The sequence below is a fragment of the Pygocentrus nattereri genome, chromosome 15 (genome assembly GCF_015220715.1).
Source record: "Pygocentrus nattereri isolate fPygNat1 chromosome 15, fPygNat1.pri, whole genome shotgun sequence".
In the NCBI taxonomy this organism is placed as follows: domain Eukaryota; kingdom Metazoa; phylum Chordata; class Actinopteri; order Characiformes; family Serrasalmidae; genus Pygocentrus; species Pygocentrus nattereri.
This window is the reverse complement of record NC_051225.1, coordinates 5924420-5943895: the sequence shown is the minus strand read 5'-3', so window position 1 is coordinate 5943895 and position 19476 is coordinate 5924420. Positions and strand designations below refer to the sequence as shown.

Here is a 19476-nt window from a genome sequence, read left to right as displayed (position 1 = left end):
GAGCCTGACATCATTTTAAAGCAATTAAAAACACAATCACTGCTCACTGCTGCTCATCTCACTCTGACTGGACTCACGTCCACCCGTTGCCATGGCAACATCCACAATAAGTAGTTATCTATGTATGTGTGTAATTTTGTAGTAACTTGTGGTGTGCATGTAAAGTGAGATTTACCCATCAGATTGTTGAGTAGAGTGAGCATAAACACCTCTGTCTTAATCTATAATCTGAATTTATTTAATCAGATTGTGAAAAATCTTTGCATGTAAACACAGACAATTTGGAAAACAAGGCTAAAGTAAATTCTAATTTATGCAGAAATATGAAGGTATTATTTGAACTTTCAAGCACATCATTTCATGTATACACTATTATAAGACAGCAAAGGTGACTGAAGTCTCTACCGATAATAGTGGCAACAGCCAAAATCCCAGGGCAGGCAAAAACCCAGTGCCATTTGCCACAGATAATTGGTAATACACTGCAAAAAAATGCTACCTTGTCAAGTGAAATCTTAAATCTAGGCAATACATTAAAACTTTCCCATTTTGAGATGGTTTTGCACTTATTTCTAGACATTATTTACTTGATTTTAGTTATTTTATCAAGGACAAATCTCACTATACTGGCAGATAATTTTGCTGGTTTCAAGTACATTTCTTAAAACAAGCTAAATTATCTGCCAACATAGCGAGATAAATTAACGTAATAAAATTAGTTAAAACAAGTAAAATGTCTAGAAATAAGGTAAATAATCCTAAATTAAATTTACAACAATCCCAACAAGAGAAATATTAGATTTAGAGACAATATTTAAGATAATTTTACTTGATAAGATACAATTTTTTGCAGTGTACAACACTGGCTCCTGGGTACAGGCCGAACAGCTCAAGGTGACACTGTGCAGTGATGCATAAACCCAGAGAATGATGCTCTGGAGTATAGTCTCCTTCTATACTGTAGAAATAGTGCACCCAAAAGAGTGCACAGGGCATAGTTTCAAATATAGCCTCTGTGATGTGTGTCCAAAAAGCACTTCCTGACATGTTGTTCATGATCCCTGTGTGTCTGCACGTCCTGCAAGTGAACAAACTCTGGACTGTCCACTGCTACAACAACAAGAGCAAAAGCCCACAGCAAGTCTGATGGCAACTGCAACGGGTCGTCTGGAAACAGAAGCCCCCTTTGCTTGCACGGACGTCAACTAACACTCCCAGGACAACACGACCCAAGGGAGAGCGGAAGAGTCCCTGAGAATTTGAGGGATGTCACGAGATGAGGATAAGAAGCGAAATGCAAACAGCCTAAAGTGCTTTAGTCCAACATCTGCTGCTGCTTCCTGTTTATCACAGGGTTTAAAATGCATTCCCTTGTTCTTTCCCTCCTAAAATGGAATTAAATATCTCTTTTTAGTCTCATTCTGATTCAAACTAAAAAATCTCATCCTGAATTCGAAAACTCAATCGGTTTCCAGGTCCGCACTCTTACTGCCTCTATAGAAAGCCCTGAAATGTCACCTGAGATGAAAAATGAAGCCCTCCTTAAAGCCACAGGCAGAAGAATGGTCTCCTGGAAACAAAGTGAGCTTCTAAAATTCCTAGACAAAGTTCTGAATCCTGAAGATATTTAGAGCTTCTATGTGAGAACTTCATGTCATTGCCTTTATACACGACCAGGCATAACAATAAGTGGTCTAACAGTAATACAGTAGAAGAAACACTCAAAGTTTGCTATCTAGCTAAGTATTAACTCTAATAGTTTGCTTGCTAGCTGATTTACAATATCTGAATATCTACATGTTTCAAAATATATCTGTCATATATTTTCATACACGGATCAGGCATAACTTTATGACCACCTCCTTGTTTCTACGCTCACTGTCCATTTTATCAGCTCCACTTACTGTATAGCTGCACAACTGTAGTCCATCTGTTTCTCTGATACTTTGTAAGCCCCCTGTTCTTCAGTGGTCTTGACCCCCATGGATCCTCACAGAGCAAGTACTTTTGGGTGGTGAGTCATTCTCAGCACCGCAGTAACACTGATGTGGTAGTGGTGTGTTAGTGTATGTTGCGCTAGTATGAGTGGATCAGACACAGAGGTGCTGCTTGTGTGTGACTTAAACCCACACAAACATCAGTACAAAACAAAGACCAGATCCATCCTGAGACCTGATAGAAGCTGGTGGCCTCTGCTTTTGAGTGTTAGTCAATGGGGCAATGTTTACGCTCTGTTCTTTAAAGCTCAGGCCTTACCGTGGAAGGCAGACGTATGACCGAGGATGAGATACTTGAGCTCAAAGCTGTAGGACAGAATGTTCTGTAGGGTGTCTCTGAGTGCAGCAGCGTGGTAGCTCTCTTCCATTTTGCGGGTGCAGCAGGTTGGACCCTGGTGCTTACAGATCTGGAGCTCTGCATCTGCAGAGTAAAGACAGTAAACAATCATGGCGTTGCTGAAGCTGATGATTCCACCACTGACAACACGGAGTTTGATCATATCAAAGGAACTGACAATTTATCGCATTAACTCTTATATTGTCCTCTTTTATTAGAAACCTTTAGCGATATGTGCATCATATAGAATCAATTGTAGTTAGTCCAGCTCAGGTAAGACTATTATAGCTATTAGCTTCTAACCAGGCAAATAAACTCAGCTAAATGACTTAGGGTATCATTCAAAAACAGTATCAATCCTTTGACTTCAATACTCATTCCTAAGTGACACTTTTCATGATATTTTTCAATCAAATGATAGCTTTCATGCAAAAGAAACTCCTGAAGAGATGAGAAAGTTACTGAAATATATGATTATGGAAAGGGTTAAAAGGTCAGCGAACCACAGTAAGGGCCATTATCTCCCAACTGAGAAAACATTGGAATGGAAGTGAATCTTCGCAGGAGAGGCCGGCTTACCAAAATTCCACCGCCAGCACAGGGATGACTCATCCAGGGAGTCACGAGTGAACCCAGATGAACATCTAAGGAAATGCAGACCTCGCTCACCTCAGATAAGGTCAGCATTCATGATTCCACCATTAGAAAAAGGCCGGCCAAAAGCAGTATCCATGGAAGATTTGCAAGGCAAAAAGCAGGCTAATATTAACAGAAAATTCAAACACTTTTGCAGGCCCAGGGGCCTGGTGTTTGACACACAGGCCCTAAAAGCTCTCACGTCTCACATCTGCTAGAAAACACCCGAGCAAGCCTACTGAAATAATTTCCTGAGAACTGATGTGTTGAAAATGAAACTTTTGGAAGACGGAGGTCCCCATCACATCTGGCATAAGGCTAACACAGCATTCCACAATACAGACAACATATCACCAGTAAAACATGGTGTGGGGGATGCTTTACTGCTTCAAGGCCTGGATGAACTGCCATAACTGACACAATCACGAATTCTGCTTTCTACTAGACAATTCTGCAGGAGTACCCACTGATCAGTCCATGATCTGAAGCCCAAGTGCATTGAGACAGTGACCTGAAGCACGCAAGCAAGTCCACCTCAGAATGGCTCAAAAGAAACTAAAAGAAGGTTTCGGAGTGGCCTAGTCAAAGTCCTGACCTGAGCACCTTTGAGACAAAACAGGTAGTTTATGCAGGCAGGACCTCCAACATGGCTTATATTAATTATAGCAATTCTGCGAAGAAAAGTGGGCCAAAATTCCTCCACAGCAACGTGAAAGACTAATCTCCAGTTATAGAAAGTGTCTGGCTGCAGTTGTTGCTGCTGAAGGTGGCACAACCAGGAGGCAATTACTTTTTTTATTCAAGGATTCAAGGAGATTTTATTGTCATTCGCATCACATGGTACATGAGGTGGAACGAAATTAAGATCTCATGGTCCAGTTTACACCCAAGAGCTGTTATTAAAATAGATAAATATAAGGTAAATACACAAGAGAGGGAGAGTAGGAGAGTAGGCAGTTAGCAGCAATATGAAGTCCAGAGTGCAAGTTTGCTATAGCAGCATGATATTGAATTAGAGCAGTAGATAAAGTGTCTAGATAAAGTGTCTCAGTGCGGTTTAAAGTGACAGTGTTTGTAACAGTAACAGTATGAGTGACGTTATAAAACTTTTTCTCCTTCAATAAATGAAACAATCCCTTCAACTGTGGTTCATGTTTTCTTCTGTTCTCCTTGTCTTATGTTACATTTTGAATAATGACCTGGAAGTATGTAGTGTGATGAATTTGCAGGGGCATAAATACTTTTTAATGGCAATATACACAAAAACATGAAGAGGAAAAACAAAACAAAAAGTTAAAATAGTTGCTACTAATATTATTATTATTATTATATCACAACAAATTACAAATTTCATGACCTTCCAGAAATGCCCAGTGCTTTTTGTGTATATATGTGTACTTTCTAAAGGACTCCACCCACCCAAGCCACTGTCTGTTCTCACAGCTGCCGAGCGGGAGGAGGTACAGAAGCATAAAGTCCAGAGCCAGCCGGTTTCTTCCATGCCAGGCTGCTGAACAGCCAGTAGTGCTGGTGTGTCGGTCTATAGGCCTGTCACTGCACCTCTGAGACATCATCTCCATGGACAATCACCACCTCATCCACATCTCATCAGACTCACTCTGATCCTCTGCACCTTCAATCCAGCACATCTGTTCTTACACATACAGACTGACATCTGTACATCTTCTATCCATATCCTGTACAATCTGGAAGATTCCTGTATCAGTATCCTATCCCTGAGAACCTGCCTCTCATTTATTATCTTCCTCAGACTAACTGCACATGCGGAATGTGAACAGCAGCACATTTCATAGTTTTATTCCATAACTTATTACTGTATAACTGTACACTGGAATAGTGCAGTACTAGTGTGTATTGTGTATATGTGTATATTCAGAGTCAGTGTATATATACACATTTCTTTTTCTTCGTAGATATTTATATATTTTTTTATATTTAAAGTCTATAAGAGGGCTACGCACCTAAGGTTCTCACTCACTTTCCACCTGTGTAAATGTGATGTGACAATAAACGTGATTTGATGTGGCGCTAGGTTGGGGAGATGACTACAGGAAAAATAGCACCTGGGTTGCTATGGAAGTGTGGTGCTTCGCATGAATGACACAACGTAAAATAGTTTAAGGACTTTAAGGATATTTGAATAGTAAAAACGGTTCAAAATGGTTTAGACACCTGTGGTCCCAGGCCCGAGTGTGAGGTTCTAGATATACTTACTGACCACAACAGATTACAGACTAATCAGGAATTTAATAACATGCATATGAAGCGTACTTTATACAGCCGGTCATAAATGTTGGAAGACGCATGCTTATTGGCTCACGGCAGCTGATAAAACTTTATTAACTTTAATTAACTGGGGTAGTAGTAGAAGTTCTGTGCTTGGTAGTGTAAAAGTATTGAATTTTGAAACCCAGACTTTCAGACTTTCAGCCATGCGCCCTCAGCTGAAGCAGAACCACTGAACCATGAACCGTGAGAGGGCACCTGCCCAGCCAGACGCTCTTCTACTGCCTTATGTGAAGAATCTGTCACCGATACAGGGCAGCAAACAGCTGACTGGGATCACAGTGACCTCCCTGACCTTTCGCACGTTCTCTTTTCACTCTCTCTCTCTCTCTCTCTCTCTCTCTCACAGATGCACAAGCACACTGACGTCCAGCTTCCAGCCTGTTTCTGAAGTTAAATGCTAAAACTTCACCTCCTTGCTAGAGATGACCATGACTGACCAGAACGCTCCTGGAACTGAGGTAAAACTCTGTAAATCTCAGGTATCATTTATGAGGCCGTCATATTGTGCTTTTAAACACTTTTAACAACTTTATCATTTATTTTACACTATAACTATGCAATCGGGATGTTTGCGCCAAAGCTGACTTAACTGTAATTATATCATCCCTATACTATTTCACTTTTCCTGATCATCAGGCTGGAGAAAGTTCATGTCCTTCCGAAGTTTCCAAAGCTGTGCGGTGCCAACCAACCTGGTGCTGCTGTTTCTGGGACCCATCTGAGGGGGCCGACCTGGCGCAGCTGGAAAGCTGTTTTGACCTCATGGCAGCTGTGTGCATGACCTGTCCACGTCCAGCCCAGAGTGGTGACCAGCAGCCAGCAAATCCAAACGCGTGCTAATGCCTCACGGAACATCGCACCATTTCAATCCATAGTCCTCTAAAGGCAATGACAAGACAAATAAGCGCACGCCCTCTCAGACGCACCCTGCAGGACTGTCCAGAGCAGACCCTGGAGGGTGGCGCATCGGGACAGGCAGAGCGGGTTTTGAGCTGAATATTCCCAGAAGAGCGCCGAACTGAAGCGTGGAGCGGCTGTGAGCTTCACATGCTTCAGAATTCCCATCAGTCAGAGCTCCGGGCAGGAGCTAAAAGCAGCGCTGCATGCCTAATGGAGTGAGGGCCAATTTGGCTGCACCCCTCTCCCCTGCTCTCCTCTGCTCCGCTCTCCCACACCGGCCCTGCTTAATCAGCCACATTGAAAACGACCGCTTAAGCCTCTCGGCCACCAGGGGGCGACCTAATTAAAGCCCTGGCGCTCCAAGGGTCCATGGTTGAAAAAGCATAAAAGGACCGTAATGACGTAACATTTGCGAGAGAGCAGAAAAGCGATCGCAAGGCAATAATTAGCGTGTCTCGCAATTATTTTGCATTCCATTGCAAATGCGTGGATTTCATGGGACCGCAAACGTTTTGCATGAGGCCAAATAATTGCGAGGGGACTTAAGACTTTTGCGAGGGAACACAAAGTTGCTGCAAACAACTTTTTTTCCCCCCAAAAGACATTTGTGCAAAATAAAAATAAATAAATTAAAATAAATCAATCAAACATCTTAAGTGTTGCAGTGCCTTGCAGTAATTTTGACGTTCCCTCTCGCAATAATTTTGCGCTCTCACAAATGCATTGCATCCCCTTGCAAAGGCAGATTCTGCATGAGAACGCATATTTATTATTATTGCTCTATTATTATTTTTATTTACATTTGTAAGAAGTTCCTAAGTGACTGTGGTTTTAATAAAAGTTTTAAAATTGTTTTGTGTTTCGCAAACGCATGAGGAGGAGTGTAAAGTATTGTAATGGAAGGCAAAATAATTGCAAGGGAGCTAAAAACTTTTGCAAGCGAGCACAACGTTGTTGCAAACGTTTGATTTTTATTCTTTAGTGGCTCTGCAAATTTGTACGCAGCCCTTGAGTGACCGTGTTTTATAAAAAAATTCAAAATCTAAAAAAGTTTTGAAAAAGTTTAAAGTTTTGTTTTCCCTTGAAAATGCGGTGGATCTTGCATTGGGAAGTCTGGAGTTTTGCAAAGAAAGGTAAAATAACCGCAAAGGAGCTTAAAAATGTTGTAGCAATTTTGTTTTTTCTCTCTTGCATAGGCCCTTTAGTGGCTCCAGTACGTTTGTATGTACTGGAGCTGGTTAAAAAAAAAGTAGACATTGAGTTCCCTTGCAGTAATTTTGCGTTTCCTCGCAAATGCAGTGGAATTTGCATAGGGACACAAAACCTTTGCTAGAAAAGGTGAAATTACTGAAATCGAATGCAAAATAATTGCAACAGAACGCAAAGCATTTGTGAGGGAAGGCAGACATGTCTGCAGGGCCTTCTTTGTGTTCTGTTACTGTTAGACGTTCAATGCATTCAAATTTTTAATCAGCACTTTACTTACTTTTCTAGCACACTCAAAAAGACACAAGTGCATGAAGTGGGTCAAACTGGAATCTTTATGTAAAAGAAATAAGTTAACTGATACTTTTTAATCCCACAAACGGGGAAATTCCACCTCCGCATTTAACCCATCCATGAAGTGAAACACCACATACACACTAGTGAATACACACAACAGGGGGCAGTGAGCACACTTGCCCGGAGCGGTGGGCAGCCCTATCCATGGCGCCTGGGGAGCAATTGGGGGTTAGGTGTCTTGCTCAAGGACACCTCAGTCATGGACTGTCAGCACTGGGGTTCCCTAACCTCCAGCCCATGACTGCCCGGTAAGGATCTGATTGTACTTTATTGTTTCAATGGTGTTTATTTGATCACTTTCCATGTAAAAATACAGCGAAGATGAAATTTTATTCTATTGAAATGCATTGGAACCTTTTCTCAACCGACTTGGCAAAGAATGAATGAGTTATGAATTTTATTTCCCTCACCATATTACTCAGTTTCCCAGTAAGAGGTCTAACAGTAATACAGTAGAAGCAACACTCAAGGCTTTCCATCTAGCTAAGTGTTAGCTGTAATTGTTTGCTTGCTAGCTGAATTAGAATATCTGAATATCGACATGTTTCAAAATATATCTGTCATATAATCAGGCATAACTTTATGACCACCTCCTTGTTTCTACACTCACTGTCCATCTTATCAGCTCCACTTACTGTATAGCTGGTCTTTGTAGTTCAGTTACAGACTGTAGTCCATCTGTTTCTCTGATACTCTGTTACCCTGTTCATCAGTGGTCAGGACCCCCATGGACCCTCACAGAGCAGGTACTGTTTGTCATGGTGCAGTATGACTGCTAGGGGGCGGCAAAACACCACTAACTTTTACACATACACTGAATGAAGCCCGGTTTTACATCAGGGGAAACTAGAGATCTGCGCTGCTGTGACAGCACATACAGCGTGTGTAGTTAGCTTCGAAAAATATAAGTGTGATCACGGCTGAATTGCGTTTGGTGCTTCTATTTAGAACGTACAGTATTATAAAAAAGAAACTAGTGCCAAAAAGCTTTGCCCCGTGTGAGGCTCGAACTCACGACCTTCAGATTATGAGACTGACGCGCTGCCTACTGCGCCAACGAGGCTTGGAGAACGCGCCCGCAGAAACTCTTAAAATACTGGCCCTGAGTGGTCTGGACGCATATTACAATAATTATTTCGTTTTTTTATTACCTTTTTATCAAACCCCTCCTCTTTAAAACTTCAGATGTACAGCAGAGGATGACAGAAAAAAGCTGACCTAACCTAACCTGGCTAACTAACTGAGGTAATGTACGGAAACTAAGTTTCTAACTAGGTTGACCTAACTGGCCCCATTTCTGGAGTGGAGCCTTCCACTCTTTGACCAGTTAGTTTCTGAATTTTTTTTGGGCATGGAAGAGCAGTTTGGAAATGCTATCACTCCAAAATGTCATCATTTGATTCATTACTCTCATCTGACACTGTCCTTTGGGCCTTTACAATCCTTATGGTGCATGAGATCTGAAGGTAAACATCAATATTTTAAACAAGTATCTAGTACTTGTACGTTTCAACCCCAATTCCAATGAAGTTGGGACGTTGCGTAAAACATAAATTATAATAGTTCAAGAATACGATGATTTGCAAATCCTTTTCAACCTATATTCAATTGAATACACTACAAAGACAAGATATTTAATGTTCAAACAGATAAACTTTATTCTTTTTTGCAAATATTCACTCATTTTGAATTTGATGCCTGCAACACGTTCTAAAGATGTTGGGACAGGGGCAACAAAACACTGGGAAAGTTGAGGAATTCTCAAAAAACACCTGTTTGGAACATTCCACAGGTGAATAAGTTAATTGGAAACAGGTGAGTGTCATGATTGGGTATAAAGGGAGCATCCCTGAAAGGCTCAGTCGTTCACAAGCAAGGACGGGCGAGGTTCACCACTTTGTGAACAACTGCGTGAGCAAATAGTCCAACAGTTTAAGAACAACGTTTCTTACATGCAATTGCAAGGAATTTAAGGATTTCATCATCTATTGTCCGTAATATCATCAAAAGATTCAGGGAATCTGGAGAAATCTCTGCAAGTAAGCAGCACGGCAGAAAACCAACATTGAATGCCTGTGACCTTCGATCCCTCAGGCGGCACTGCATTAAAAACCGACATCATTCTGTAGCGGATATTCCCACATGGGCTCAGGAACACTTCAGGAAACCACTGTCAGTGAACACAGTTCGTCGCTCCATCTACAAGTGCAAGTTAAAACTCTGCCATGCAAAGCGAAGCCGTATATCAACAACACCCAGAAACGCCGCCAGCTTCTCTGGGCCTGAGCTCATCTGAGATGGACTGACACAGAGTGGAAAAGTGTCCTGTTGTCTGACGAGTCCACATTTCACACTGTTTTTGGAAATCATGGACGTCGTGTCCTCCAGGCCAAAGAGGAAAAGGACTGTCCGGATTGTTATCAGCGAGGTTTAAAAGCCAGCATCTCTGATGGTGTGGGGGTGTGTTAGTGCCCATGGCAGGGGTAACTTGCACATCTGTGAAGGCACCATTAATGCTGAAAGGTACATGCAGGTTTTGGAGCAACATATGCTGCCATCCAAGCAACGTCTTTTTCAGGGACATCCCTGCTTATTTCAGCAAGACAATGCCAAGCCACATTCTGCACATGTTACAACAGCGTGGCTTTGCAGAAAAAGAGTGCGGGTACTAGACAGGCCTGCCTGCAGTCCAGACCTGTCTCCCATTGAAAATGTGTGGCGCATTAGGAAGCACAAAATACGACAACGGAGACCCCGGACTGTTGAGCAACTGAAGTTGTACATCAAGCAAGAATAGGAAAGAATTCCACCTACAAAGCTTCAACAACTAGTGTCCTCAGTTCCCAAACGCTTATTGTGGTAAACATGCGTTAGAAGTATAGTGATGTAAATTTTGAGGGCACAACATTCCAGTGTGTAAAAGAAGTAACTATGTTGTTAACATTGACACAGACTGGGCATTGTATGGGAAGTTGTTAATTCAGTTTCCTTCTGTTATCACTATTATTCGTATTGGGTGAAATGTGATGAGGTCCAGACTGTCCTTTCCCCGGGTGAAGCGGTTGACTACCAGGCTCTCGATACATACACTGTTGATGACAGAATATTTGTTAACACTAGGTATTCCTGCTGAAAACCAGAGAATTGATATGGGGATCAAACAAAATTTCCATCAGATACTGTTTATGATTAGTATTTACAATATTGCACTGTAAAAACGTGCTTTGTGTGTCTGTATTTGACTGGCATATAAATAAGTTTATTTGAAAATAACATTTATATGAATGTGCTGTGTGTTAAGTGTATGTGAAGTAATTACTAATCAGTTAATGCTGTATTGTAGCTCCTGTTTAATGGGGATGGTGTTTTTTACTTGAGTGACTTTTTACTTTGATCTGATTTACTAAAGTTAAGACAATGTTTGTGCCATTGCCTGGGTAATGTATTTTATTCTGTTTTAACCCCAACTGCATACAAATGAAATCTCTTTATTGCCATGTAGCCAATACTGTTGCATGACTGATTTTTGTAGTGACTGTAAAGACAAAACAAGAGATGAGTGTCAAATCATTTTCTTATTAAAAGGTGTTGCTGAATCAATAAATTGCAAATCAGTGCATGGTTATGGCCTCTCTGTTTATTTGAATGCCTTAAAGGAAATGTGTATTAAAGGTACTATTTTGCCACCATAAGGAATAAAATGGCTTTGTCACTGCTGTGGTACCCCAATAATTCAATGTAACTTTTGCCTCCTCTACTTTCACACCAACCATCTCCATGTCCACCTTCACTACATCCAGAAACCTTCTCTGAGGTCTACCTCTTCTCCTTCTACCCGGCAGCTCCATCTCCATCATTCTTTGCCCAATATATCCACTATTCCTCCTCAACACATGTCCAAACCATCTCAACCTGGCCTCTCTGGCTTTATCTCCAAACTGCTCCACCTTCACTGTCCCTCTGCTCTGCTCATTTCTAATCATGTCCATCCTAGTCACTCCCAACGAAAATGTCAGCATCTTCATCTCCACCACCTCTAGCTCAGCCTCCTGTCTTTTAGACAGAGCCACAGTCTCCAAACCATACATCATAGCAGGACGCACTACTGTCTTGTAAACCTTCCCTTTCACCTTAGGGTACAATATTGTCTCCTAAAAGGTACACTAACAGAGGTTACAATATGTTCCCTAGCTAAAGGTACAAAAGCCGTCTACTTGAGGGTAGTAGTTGTTACTACTAGTACTACTTGGGGTAGAGTGTACCACCCCAGTGACAAGTGTTTGTACCCTAAAAGGCACAATTTGGTATCTTTTTCTCTTGGAGTGTTCCAGACAGTGATGCAGCCTGTGAGGATGCGCTCTATGGTGTATCTGTAGAAGTATGTGAGGATCTGAGGAGGCAGCCCAAACTAACTGAGGAAGAAGAGACAATGGTGTTGGTGTGGAGGGACCAGGTGAGGTCATCAGTGAGGTGTACGTTGAGAAAATTCTCACTGCTGACTCTCTCCACTTTGGTTCCTATGATGAATAGGGGAGAGTGACCACCCCTTTTTCACTTCCTGTAGTCTACGATCATCTCTTGTTTGGCTGACGTTGAGACAGAGATTGTTGTCATGGCTCCACTCTGGCAGAGCGCTGACCTCGTCTCTGTAGGCTGTTTCATCTCCATCAGTGATGAGGCCCGGGATGGTGGTGTCATCAGCAAACTTCAAGATGATGATAGAGGTGTGTTTGGCTACAAGGTCATGAGTATACAGGGAGTACAAGAGGGGGCTGTGCACACATCACTGGGGAACCTCTGTGCTCAGAGTTAGTGTGGAAGAGAAGGTGTTCCCAACTTCCACCACCTGGGGTCTGCTCGTCAGGAAGGCCAGTATCCAGTTACAGAGGTGAGAGTTCAAGCCCAAGTCTGTGAGCTTAGGAAAGAATTTGGCAGGAATGATCGTGTTGAAGGCTGAGCTGTAATCTATGAACAGCATTCTTGCATAAGAGCATTCTTACATTAAGCTTGTAACTAATAACTAGTTACATGTCATGGATTCGTACTGATCCGAGCATTTTCAGATAAAGGCGCTTATTCTCAAACTTGTTAACTGAGTTATACTTTAGTCATTTACAAATCTAACATGTCCATCCAGTCGATGGGTGAATGTCAGGGTTGACTTTGGGACCTTTTTTGAAGTCTGAATGCACAAAGCAGCTTTCAGGTGTGAGAATAATCAAATAAAATATTTGAACTATCGAAAATAAGAAGACAACCAGACAAAATCTTCATGTTAGACAGATTCAAAAAGGTTTGTTTCACAGCTTATGGTGCACAAAATACTGCAGCCAGTACTCTTCATGTTTCCCGTAGTAAATTGTTCAAGTGTCTAACTATACTTTTAACAATGGTTCTTCAAGAGTTCTTTAGTAAAGAAAATTCGATATAGAACCATAAACACTCAAAGAACCGTCTGCATGATTAAAGGTTTCTTTTTTCTTCAGACTGATAGAGTGTGCTATAGATGGTTCTGTATAGAACCTTTTGAAAATGGTTTGACACTGTCACAATAGAAGAACAGTTTTACTGCTATAGAGAACCCTGTTAAGAGGGTTCTATATAAAACAATTGGTACAATCATGTTCTCTGACTAGAGGTACTGAGATGTACCCTTGAGGATACCACCGCAGTGACAAGAGGGGAACCGCAGTGATAAAGTCACAGTTTAAACCTTTTTTCTGAGAGTGTAACTTTAATTCAGGGGAATCTGCTATAGTGCAAGCTTTGGGAAACATTTTCAAAGCTACACCATTGGTTTGAACTAGCTTCCTAAATAAAAACCAGTTTATAAACCCTTTACGCCTTATTTGATCTCAAAAGGAGTTGATCATTTTTTCATGAACATACAAAGGATTTCACAACTTCTACATGTAATGTGGTTTTGTTAGAGTTTTTATATTTGGATAAGTAATGGCAAAGTAATGGCAAAGCTAATGCCTGTAATGCTACAGGTGCTAAACTACAGGTGGCTTGTTATGTCAATATATGTGTCAAATTCACATTAAATACAAAAGTAGCTAAACTGATGCATAAATCAGTAAATGTAAGAATTCATGAATGCAGATATAAAAAAAACGTTATTCATAGATTTTGGCTTAAAATGTAATTAATTCAGTGTATTTTCTTTGTGGAGGCATTTTGAACCGGAAATCCATTTATGGGCATAATGGGGCCACCCGACGCTATGACGTCCTAGAGACGCCATTGTGACGGGCGACTGTAAATAGCAGAGCGCAGGCGGTTTAGCCTGAAACGGCTTTTCGTCACGGAAGCGTCGGTCACGCGCTCGTCAGTGAGTTCTCAAAAGGTAAGTAACTCTCAGATTTATGCAGCTCTGTTCGTAGAAAAACACCTAAACTTCAGCAGCTGTTTGTAAACAAACCAGAGAACTTAGAGAAGAACTACCAATCTGTAAAGTCTAGCGGGTCTATCGAACGGTAGAGGGCGCTCGGGAGCGAGTCCAAAATGAAAGGGTTACCGTGGAGCATTTCAGCAAAGTCATAGTTTATGAATGTCTAAACACTTTTAATATAAAATAATATACTCAGTTTCTAAACACAGAACAGCATAAAACGCCCTCTGGCGTTTCGTAGTACTATGTTTGATAAAACTGGGGAAATAGGAAGAGGCCAGGGTCCGCATTAACCGATTTACATAGAGACTCGTCTCCATGGTGACGGGCGACTATAAATAGCAGAGAGCAGGCGGTTTAGCCTCAAACGGCCTTTCGTCACGGAAGCGTCAGTCACGCGCTCGTCAGTGAGTTCTCAAAAGGTCAGTAACTCTCAGATTTATGCAGCTCTGTTCGTAGAAAAACACCTAAACTTCAGCAGCTGTTTGTAAACAAACTCTACCGGCGATGCACAACAACAACAAACATCTACTGAACGATTATCCGCAGTGGAGAACAGATTTCCTTTACTTTTAAATGACTAAGTTAATCCGGTTTATTCTTAATGAAATAACAGTTTATGAATGTATTCTTTCATCTACTGCTACATGTTCATTTAAGCTACTGTTATATAGAAAAAGTACATATACAGCCCTGTATGTCTCTTACTTAGATAAAAGCTAAGTTATAAGATAAGTTAATATAGTATTATTATGACTTAGTGTCTCATAATGAGAGAATTCTCTCATTTAGAAGTCCTTAGTATGATAGAATAAATCACATTCATCATATGATAGTTATGATAAGCCTAATTATGAGCAAGTAAGTCATTTTTACATGCAAAGTCATGCTTATGAGCTTCTATGTCATGCTTATGGGAAGCTTTCTCAATATGGTGACTTGCATTGGCAGAAACAGGTTACCATACTATTCAGAAAACATTAACAGCTTCTAATTTACTGAAAATAAAGAGTTTGTTTCGTTATAAAATTGCATAAATGTTAGCCTTGATTTCCCATTGAAACCGTGAACTGCCCATTACCCAGTTATGATTTGAACCATTCTGAAACTGCCTGAGAGGCTGACCAATGCATTCATTAGAAACCAGAAGCAGAGGAAGATGACAAAGGTCCAACATTAATAGTGCACAGCAGCTCTTTATCAAACAGTCACCACACCTGTATTAACCCAGTCATTTTGTATCTTATAGTCAGTAGCTTTACAGGAGATGGAGCAGGAGATGGAGCTGCGTTCCCCACCCAGTCCCACAGCCTACAACTGCTTCTCCAAGAAGGATAGAATCCAGGAGAGGCAGAGAGAAGAGGAGCAGCAGGTTCCAAAAGAGAATGACATCAGACGTTTGGAGGAAATGGTGAAGCAGCAAGAGATGGAAATCGCAAGATTCCATAAAAGACAAGAAAGGCTGCAACAAAAGCTGGAAAAAATCAAAGAACAATTAGCCAGGAAAGAGCAGAAGACTCTGGAAATTGTTCAGAGAGCTAAACGTCTGAAGAGAGAGAGGCTGGCCCTAAAGGAGCTCAAAAGAGAACAGCAGCAAGAGAAGGAAGAAGAGAGAAAGAGGGCTAGAGAGAAATACATGGAGAGAAAAGAACAGCGTAGGGCCGAGCGAAGGAAGAAATTTCCTCAGAAAGAGACGTCATTCGGGCCTGAAAAGAGAGTTCAGCCTCCAGCTTCCACTGAGTCCAAAGCAGAAGACCTGACTTCAGAGACTCTGAGTCAGGTCCAGACTGATGGACCCACGAGTGGAGAGACTGCAGAGGAGAAACCGGAGTGGGCTGGCCATGATGGTGGGGAAGCAGTAGTCATCGAGGTGGAAAGCCAGCAGGTGAGTCCCGAGTTACTCCTATAAATGATTGTTACTATTTTCTGACATTAATTCAGTTTGGATCCACTGAGTGTCAGGACACAACCAAATTCAGCCAACCCGTTTTTGTTTAATCTGAGGGGCTGGCAACACATGTTCTTTACTGGAACTGGGTTGGTCAGCTAGCTAACAGGCTAAAAGATAGATAGCAGCATAAAGTACTCCATCATTAATATCAACGGCTTGAAATAAAGTAACTACGGTACGATTAACTGTAAAACAACAATATATAAATCTAACAGTTACTTGAATGGATTACACGCTACAAATATTTGTTTCAGTCAGAAGTCGCGTCAAACCCGGGCTGAATCCCAAATGGCTCTGTACTCACTAAATAGTGTGCTAGTTACGAAAGCTTAGACATTCTATGCTCTACAGCCAACAGAGCATCATTCATTGTATGGATGAGTCCCAAATGACTTTCTTAGCTATAGATTGCACGGTTGGGGTGCAGGATCCAGTATTTAAATCCCTACGTAGTGCACTATGTAGGAAGGAGGGAACCATTTGAGATTCAGCCCCAGTACAAGAAGATGGAGCCACTGGATTGGTGCTACAATGTTAATTTGGTGACCAAAACTCAAAACTCCGTCTTAATTTCTCAGGTGGAGCCTGCAGCACCAAGCTCATCCGGAAGAAGGATGTTGCAGAGAGTGCTGTCCACAGTCCGATCCTTGGTTGAGGTACCTATTTACTTCTCTACTGTCCAAAGATGACCTTTTTATATATATGAGAAATCCCTTCAGACAGAATATATCAAACTGTGAATTTAAATATTTTTTTAAAGTATTTGAGTCAAATGATAACTTGCCTTTTTTACACATTGAATAAGTTAAGCTTGAGTTAGCTTGGAGTAAAACATCTCGCCTCTAAAAATTGATTATTGCTTCATTCATTGAATTATTATATATATTTTTGTTCACTTACATTTTTATCGCCACCCTGCAGCGCCTCAGATCCCGTTCCTCAGCTCGGTACATTCAAGCTGAGGTAGAAGACGAGCATGAGGACGTTTCTCAACCATGTCAGCCGATTCCACTCGGAGCGCCGGTAGGTGTTATTCATGTTTAGAACAGATTAAATAGATTCATTTAAATTTCTCTGTATTTGAGCTACTGTGAAGTGTAAAGTCACATTAATTGACTGCATTATGAAATGATGTTAATGCATGTCTCGGGCTTATAAAGCTCTTGAAATGTATGTATTTTTCTTTCCATTGACAGGCAGGGGTCCTAACTGTCAACCTGAAGACCTGCAGAGACTTCAGTAAATCTGGTATGTTTAAAGTTTCTGCCAGTCTCAGTGTTAAGTCTAGATTTTAGGTTTGCGTTTGTCTTTATATCGAGCCACAAAACTTATCAGCTGATTTTGTTTGCCTTGATCAATAATTGTGGTTCTGGTTTGGCTGTTTTTCTGCACCAGCTCCTTTGAAGAAAGGCAGTCGGGCTGCTGTGAGGATCACTATTGGGAGAACGGTGAAGTACACCATGCAGCAGCCCTACAGTGACCCCATGTGCTTCGATGAATGGAAACACTTTTCGCTACAGGTTAGTATTACTTATCAGTGTCTTCTCTTTGCACAGCAGACAAATGGGTTTTAACCCTCTGGTGTCTTCAAGGATTTGAGATTTTGGCATATCTTCTTAAACTTGCCTTTAAAGGCACTTGCATATAACGTGATACCCATTTGTTTAATGTAAAAATGCTGTTATCTGCATGGCTATTTTACAAAACCACTGCAGCAACTTCAGCGGGTGTATATTCTGTTCTGAAGTCGTTCTGTAAGACATTGATACAAATAACAAAGCCCCGCTTACCTTTCTTGTCTTTGTGTTTGCAGATCCAGAAGGAAGACATCTGCGGTGTCCAGCAGTCGAGTTTGGTGGTGGTGGAACTGATTATGGTGGATCCTGATTTAACCACCCCCCTACTCATTGGCAGAGACACCATCATGCTGCAGGAAATTCTTAAGGTAAGATACGTTCTCCTTCTACCTCTGTAAAGGTTTTATTTAAGCCACTCAGTGTCACTGATTACCAAAAATGAAAACTTAACCTTTTTTTTTTCCTCTTTTCTCACAGAAATCTTCATTGAGTCATCAATTTAATTTGAGGCTCATGCAGAAGGTAATGTCTTACCTTTAGTAAAAATTCTCTTATTTTATTTCCTGCTTGTGTGAAAGAGAGAGAGAGATATATGATTTTATTTCTTATGTTTTCAGAAAGTCTGCAAGCTGGACGCAGATCTGGCCTTCTCATACGGCTCAATGGGATTTGGATATTCTCATCAGGTATGTGTCCAGAACAGATGTAGGTTGTACTGTTATCTGTATAAGTGTAGCAGCCGTGTCATTGCTTATAGTAATAAAGATGGTGATGAGCATGTTGCGCTTTCTCTCCCTGTAGCTCAAACATGGAGGAAGGACCATTGAGAGTCTGGTAGAGAAATCTCTCTTTCCCCGCTGCCTTCCTAATGAAGCCCGAGATCCATTATGGTAAGATTTACACCTATATTTCTTTTTTAAAATAATGCTTACATAGTTATAAAAATGTATTTTTCCAGCTTTAACATTTAATTGCATAAGACACATTCAAAGCTGCTGTAAAACACTGTTATAACTCAGTTAGTAACTTATGTTGCTAGTTTTTGTTAACAAACTAGTAGTAGTAGTAGTAGTAGTAGTAGTAGTAGTAGTAGTCTCACAAATGTGTCTGTCTTTCTCTCTCAGTAATGTGATCACCCCCTCCGCACGGCCCCGACTGGACTTCATTCCGTCTGTGATGCTGCAAGACACACAGACAGGCACCGAGTGCAGGATATCTGCTGGCCTGAAGGACTGCATCCAGAAGCGGGGCAGGTAAGTGTATATTTGAGGGCTGGATAGGATTGGCGTTAGAGATGAACAGTTGTTTATGGTTGTATCTTTGCATTCTTCAGGCTGTTGCATCTTCATCAAGCTCTAGATGAGTGCAAGACAGGAGAGGATAGGGTGCAGTTTTTGGAGAAGCTGATTCTCAAAAAGAGTTTTAGCTCCAGCTGTCCCTCCTGAAACACCACCTGTCAGGTATGTGGCTGTGCTGGTGCACATGGTTACCCATTCTGCTGAACTGCAGTGCTAGTGTGGTGTTTTGTTGTGTGGTGTACTGTGTTTAGCTCAAGGTAACACTGTGTGTGACAGGACCTGTCTAAAGCGGAGAGGAGGAGGAGGAGGACGCGGACGCGGAGGAGGACGCGGACAACAGAACAGAGGGAAGAACAAGAGGAACAACGGCGACATGCAAGAAGAGGAAGTAGAGAGCACCTGCATTAATAACAGAGTGCTACATTTCTCCAAATAAAAGCAATGTTTTGCTCAGTTTTACAGGAGGTGTAACTCTTCACTTTTTATTTGAAAACTCGTGAAAGATTTGTGTCC

The 19476-nt window shown here is 41.3% G+C and overlaps 2 protein-coding genes and 1 non-coding gene across 3 annotated transcripts in view; 1 reads left to right on the top strand and 2 right to left on the bottom strand.

Annotated features, from left to right (window-relative positions):
• gpc5b (glypican 5b) overlaps window positions 1-6504 on the bottom strand; it is a 79344-nt gene extending 72840 nt beyond the window's left edge. The window contains exons 1-2 of the mRNA XM_017693277.2: window positions 5973-6504; window positions 2257-2418 (exon numbers count right to left, since the gene is read on the bottom strand). Of these exons, the coding sequence (XP_017548766.1) occupies window positions 2257-2418; window positions 5973-6135 (325 nt within the window). The 5' untranslated portion in view covers window positions 6136-6504. The remainder of the gene's footprint in view (window positions 1-2256; window positions 2419-5972) is intronic.
• A 2229-nt stretch (window positions 6505-8733) lies between these two features.
• Window positions 8734-8806, bottom strand: trnam-cau. The gene has a single exon. It is a non-coding gene; the product is annotated as a tRNA-Met (tRNA).
• Window positions 8807-14052: 5246 nt separating this feature from the next.
• LOC108424975 (C2 calcium-dependent domain-containing protein 6-like) lies at window positions 14053-19422 on the top strand. The gene is made up of 13 exons (XM_017693326.2): window positions 14053-14092; window positions 15387-16022; window positions 16667-16744; window positions 17010-17111; window positions 17285-17336; window positions 17484-17608; window positions 17902-18033; window positions 18143-18187; window positions 18283-18351; window positions 18467-18555; window positions 18790-18918; window positions 18999-19125; window positions 19240-19422. Exons 2-12 carry the CDS (start codon window positions 15405-15407, stop codon window positions 19108-19110), a joined length of 1551 nt encoding a protein of 516 aa, XP_017548815.1. The 5' UTR covers window positions 14053-14092; window positions 15387-15404; the 3' UTR covers window positions 19111-19125; window positions 19240-19422.
• The last annotated feature ends 54 nt before the right edge of the window (window positions 19423-19476 follow it).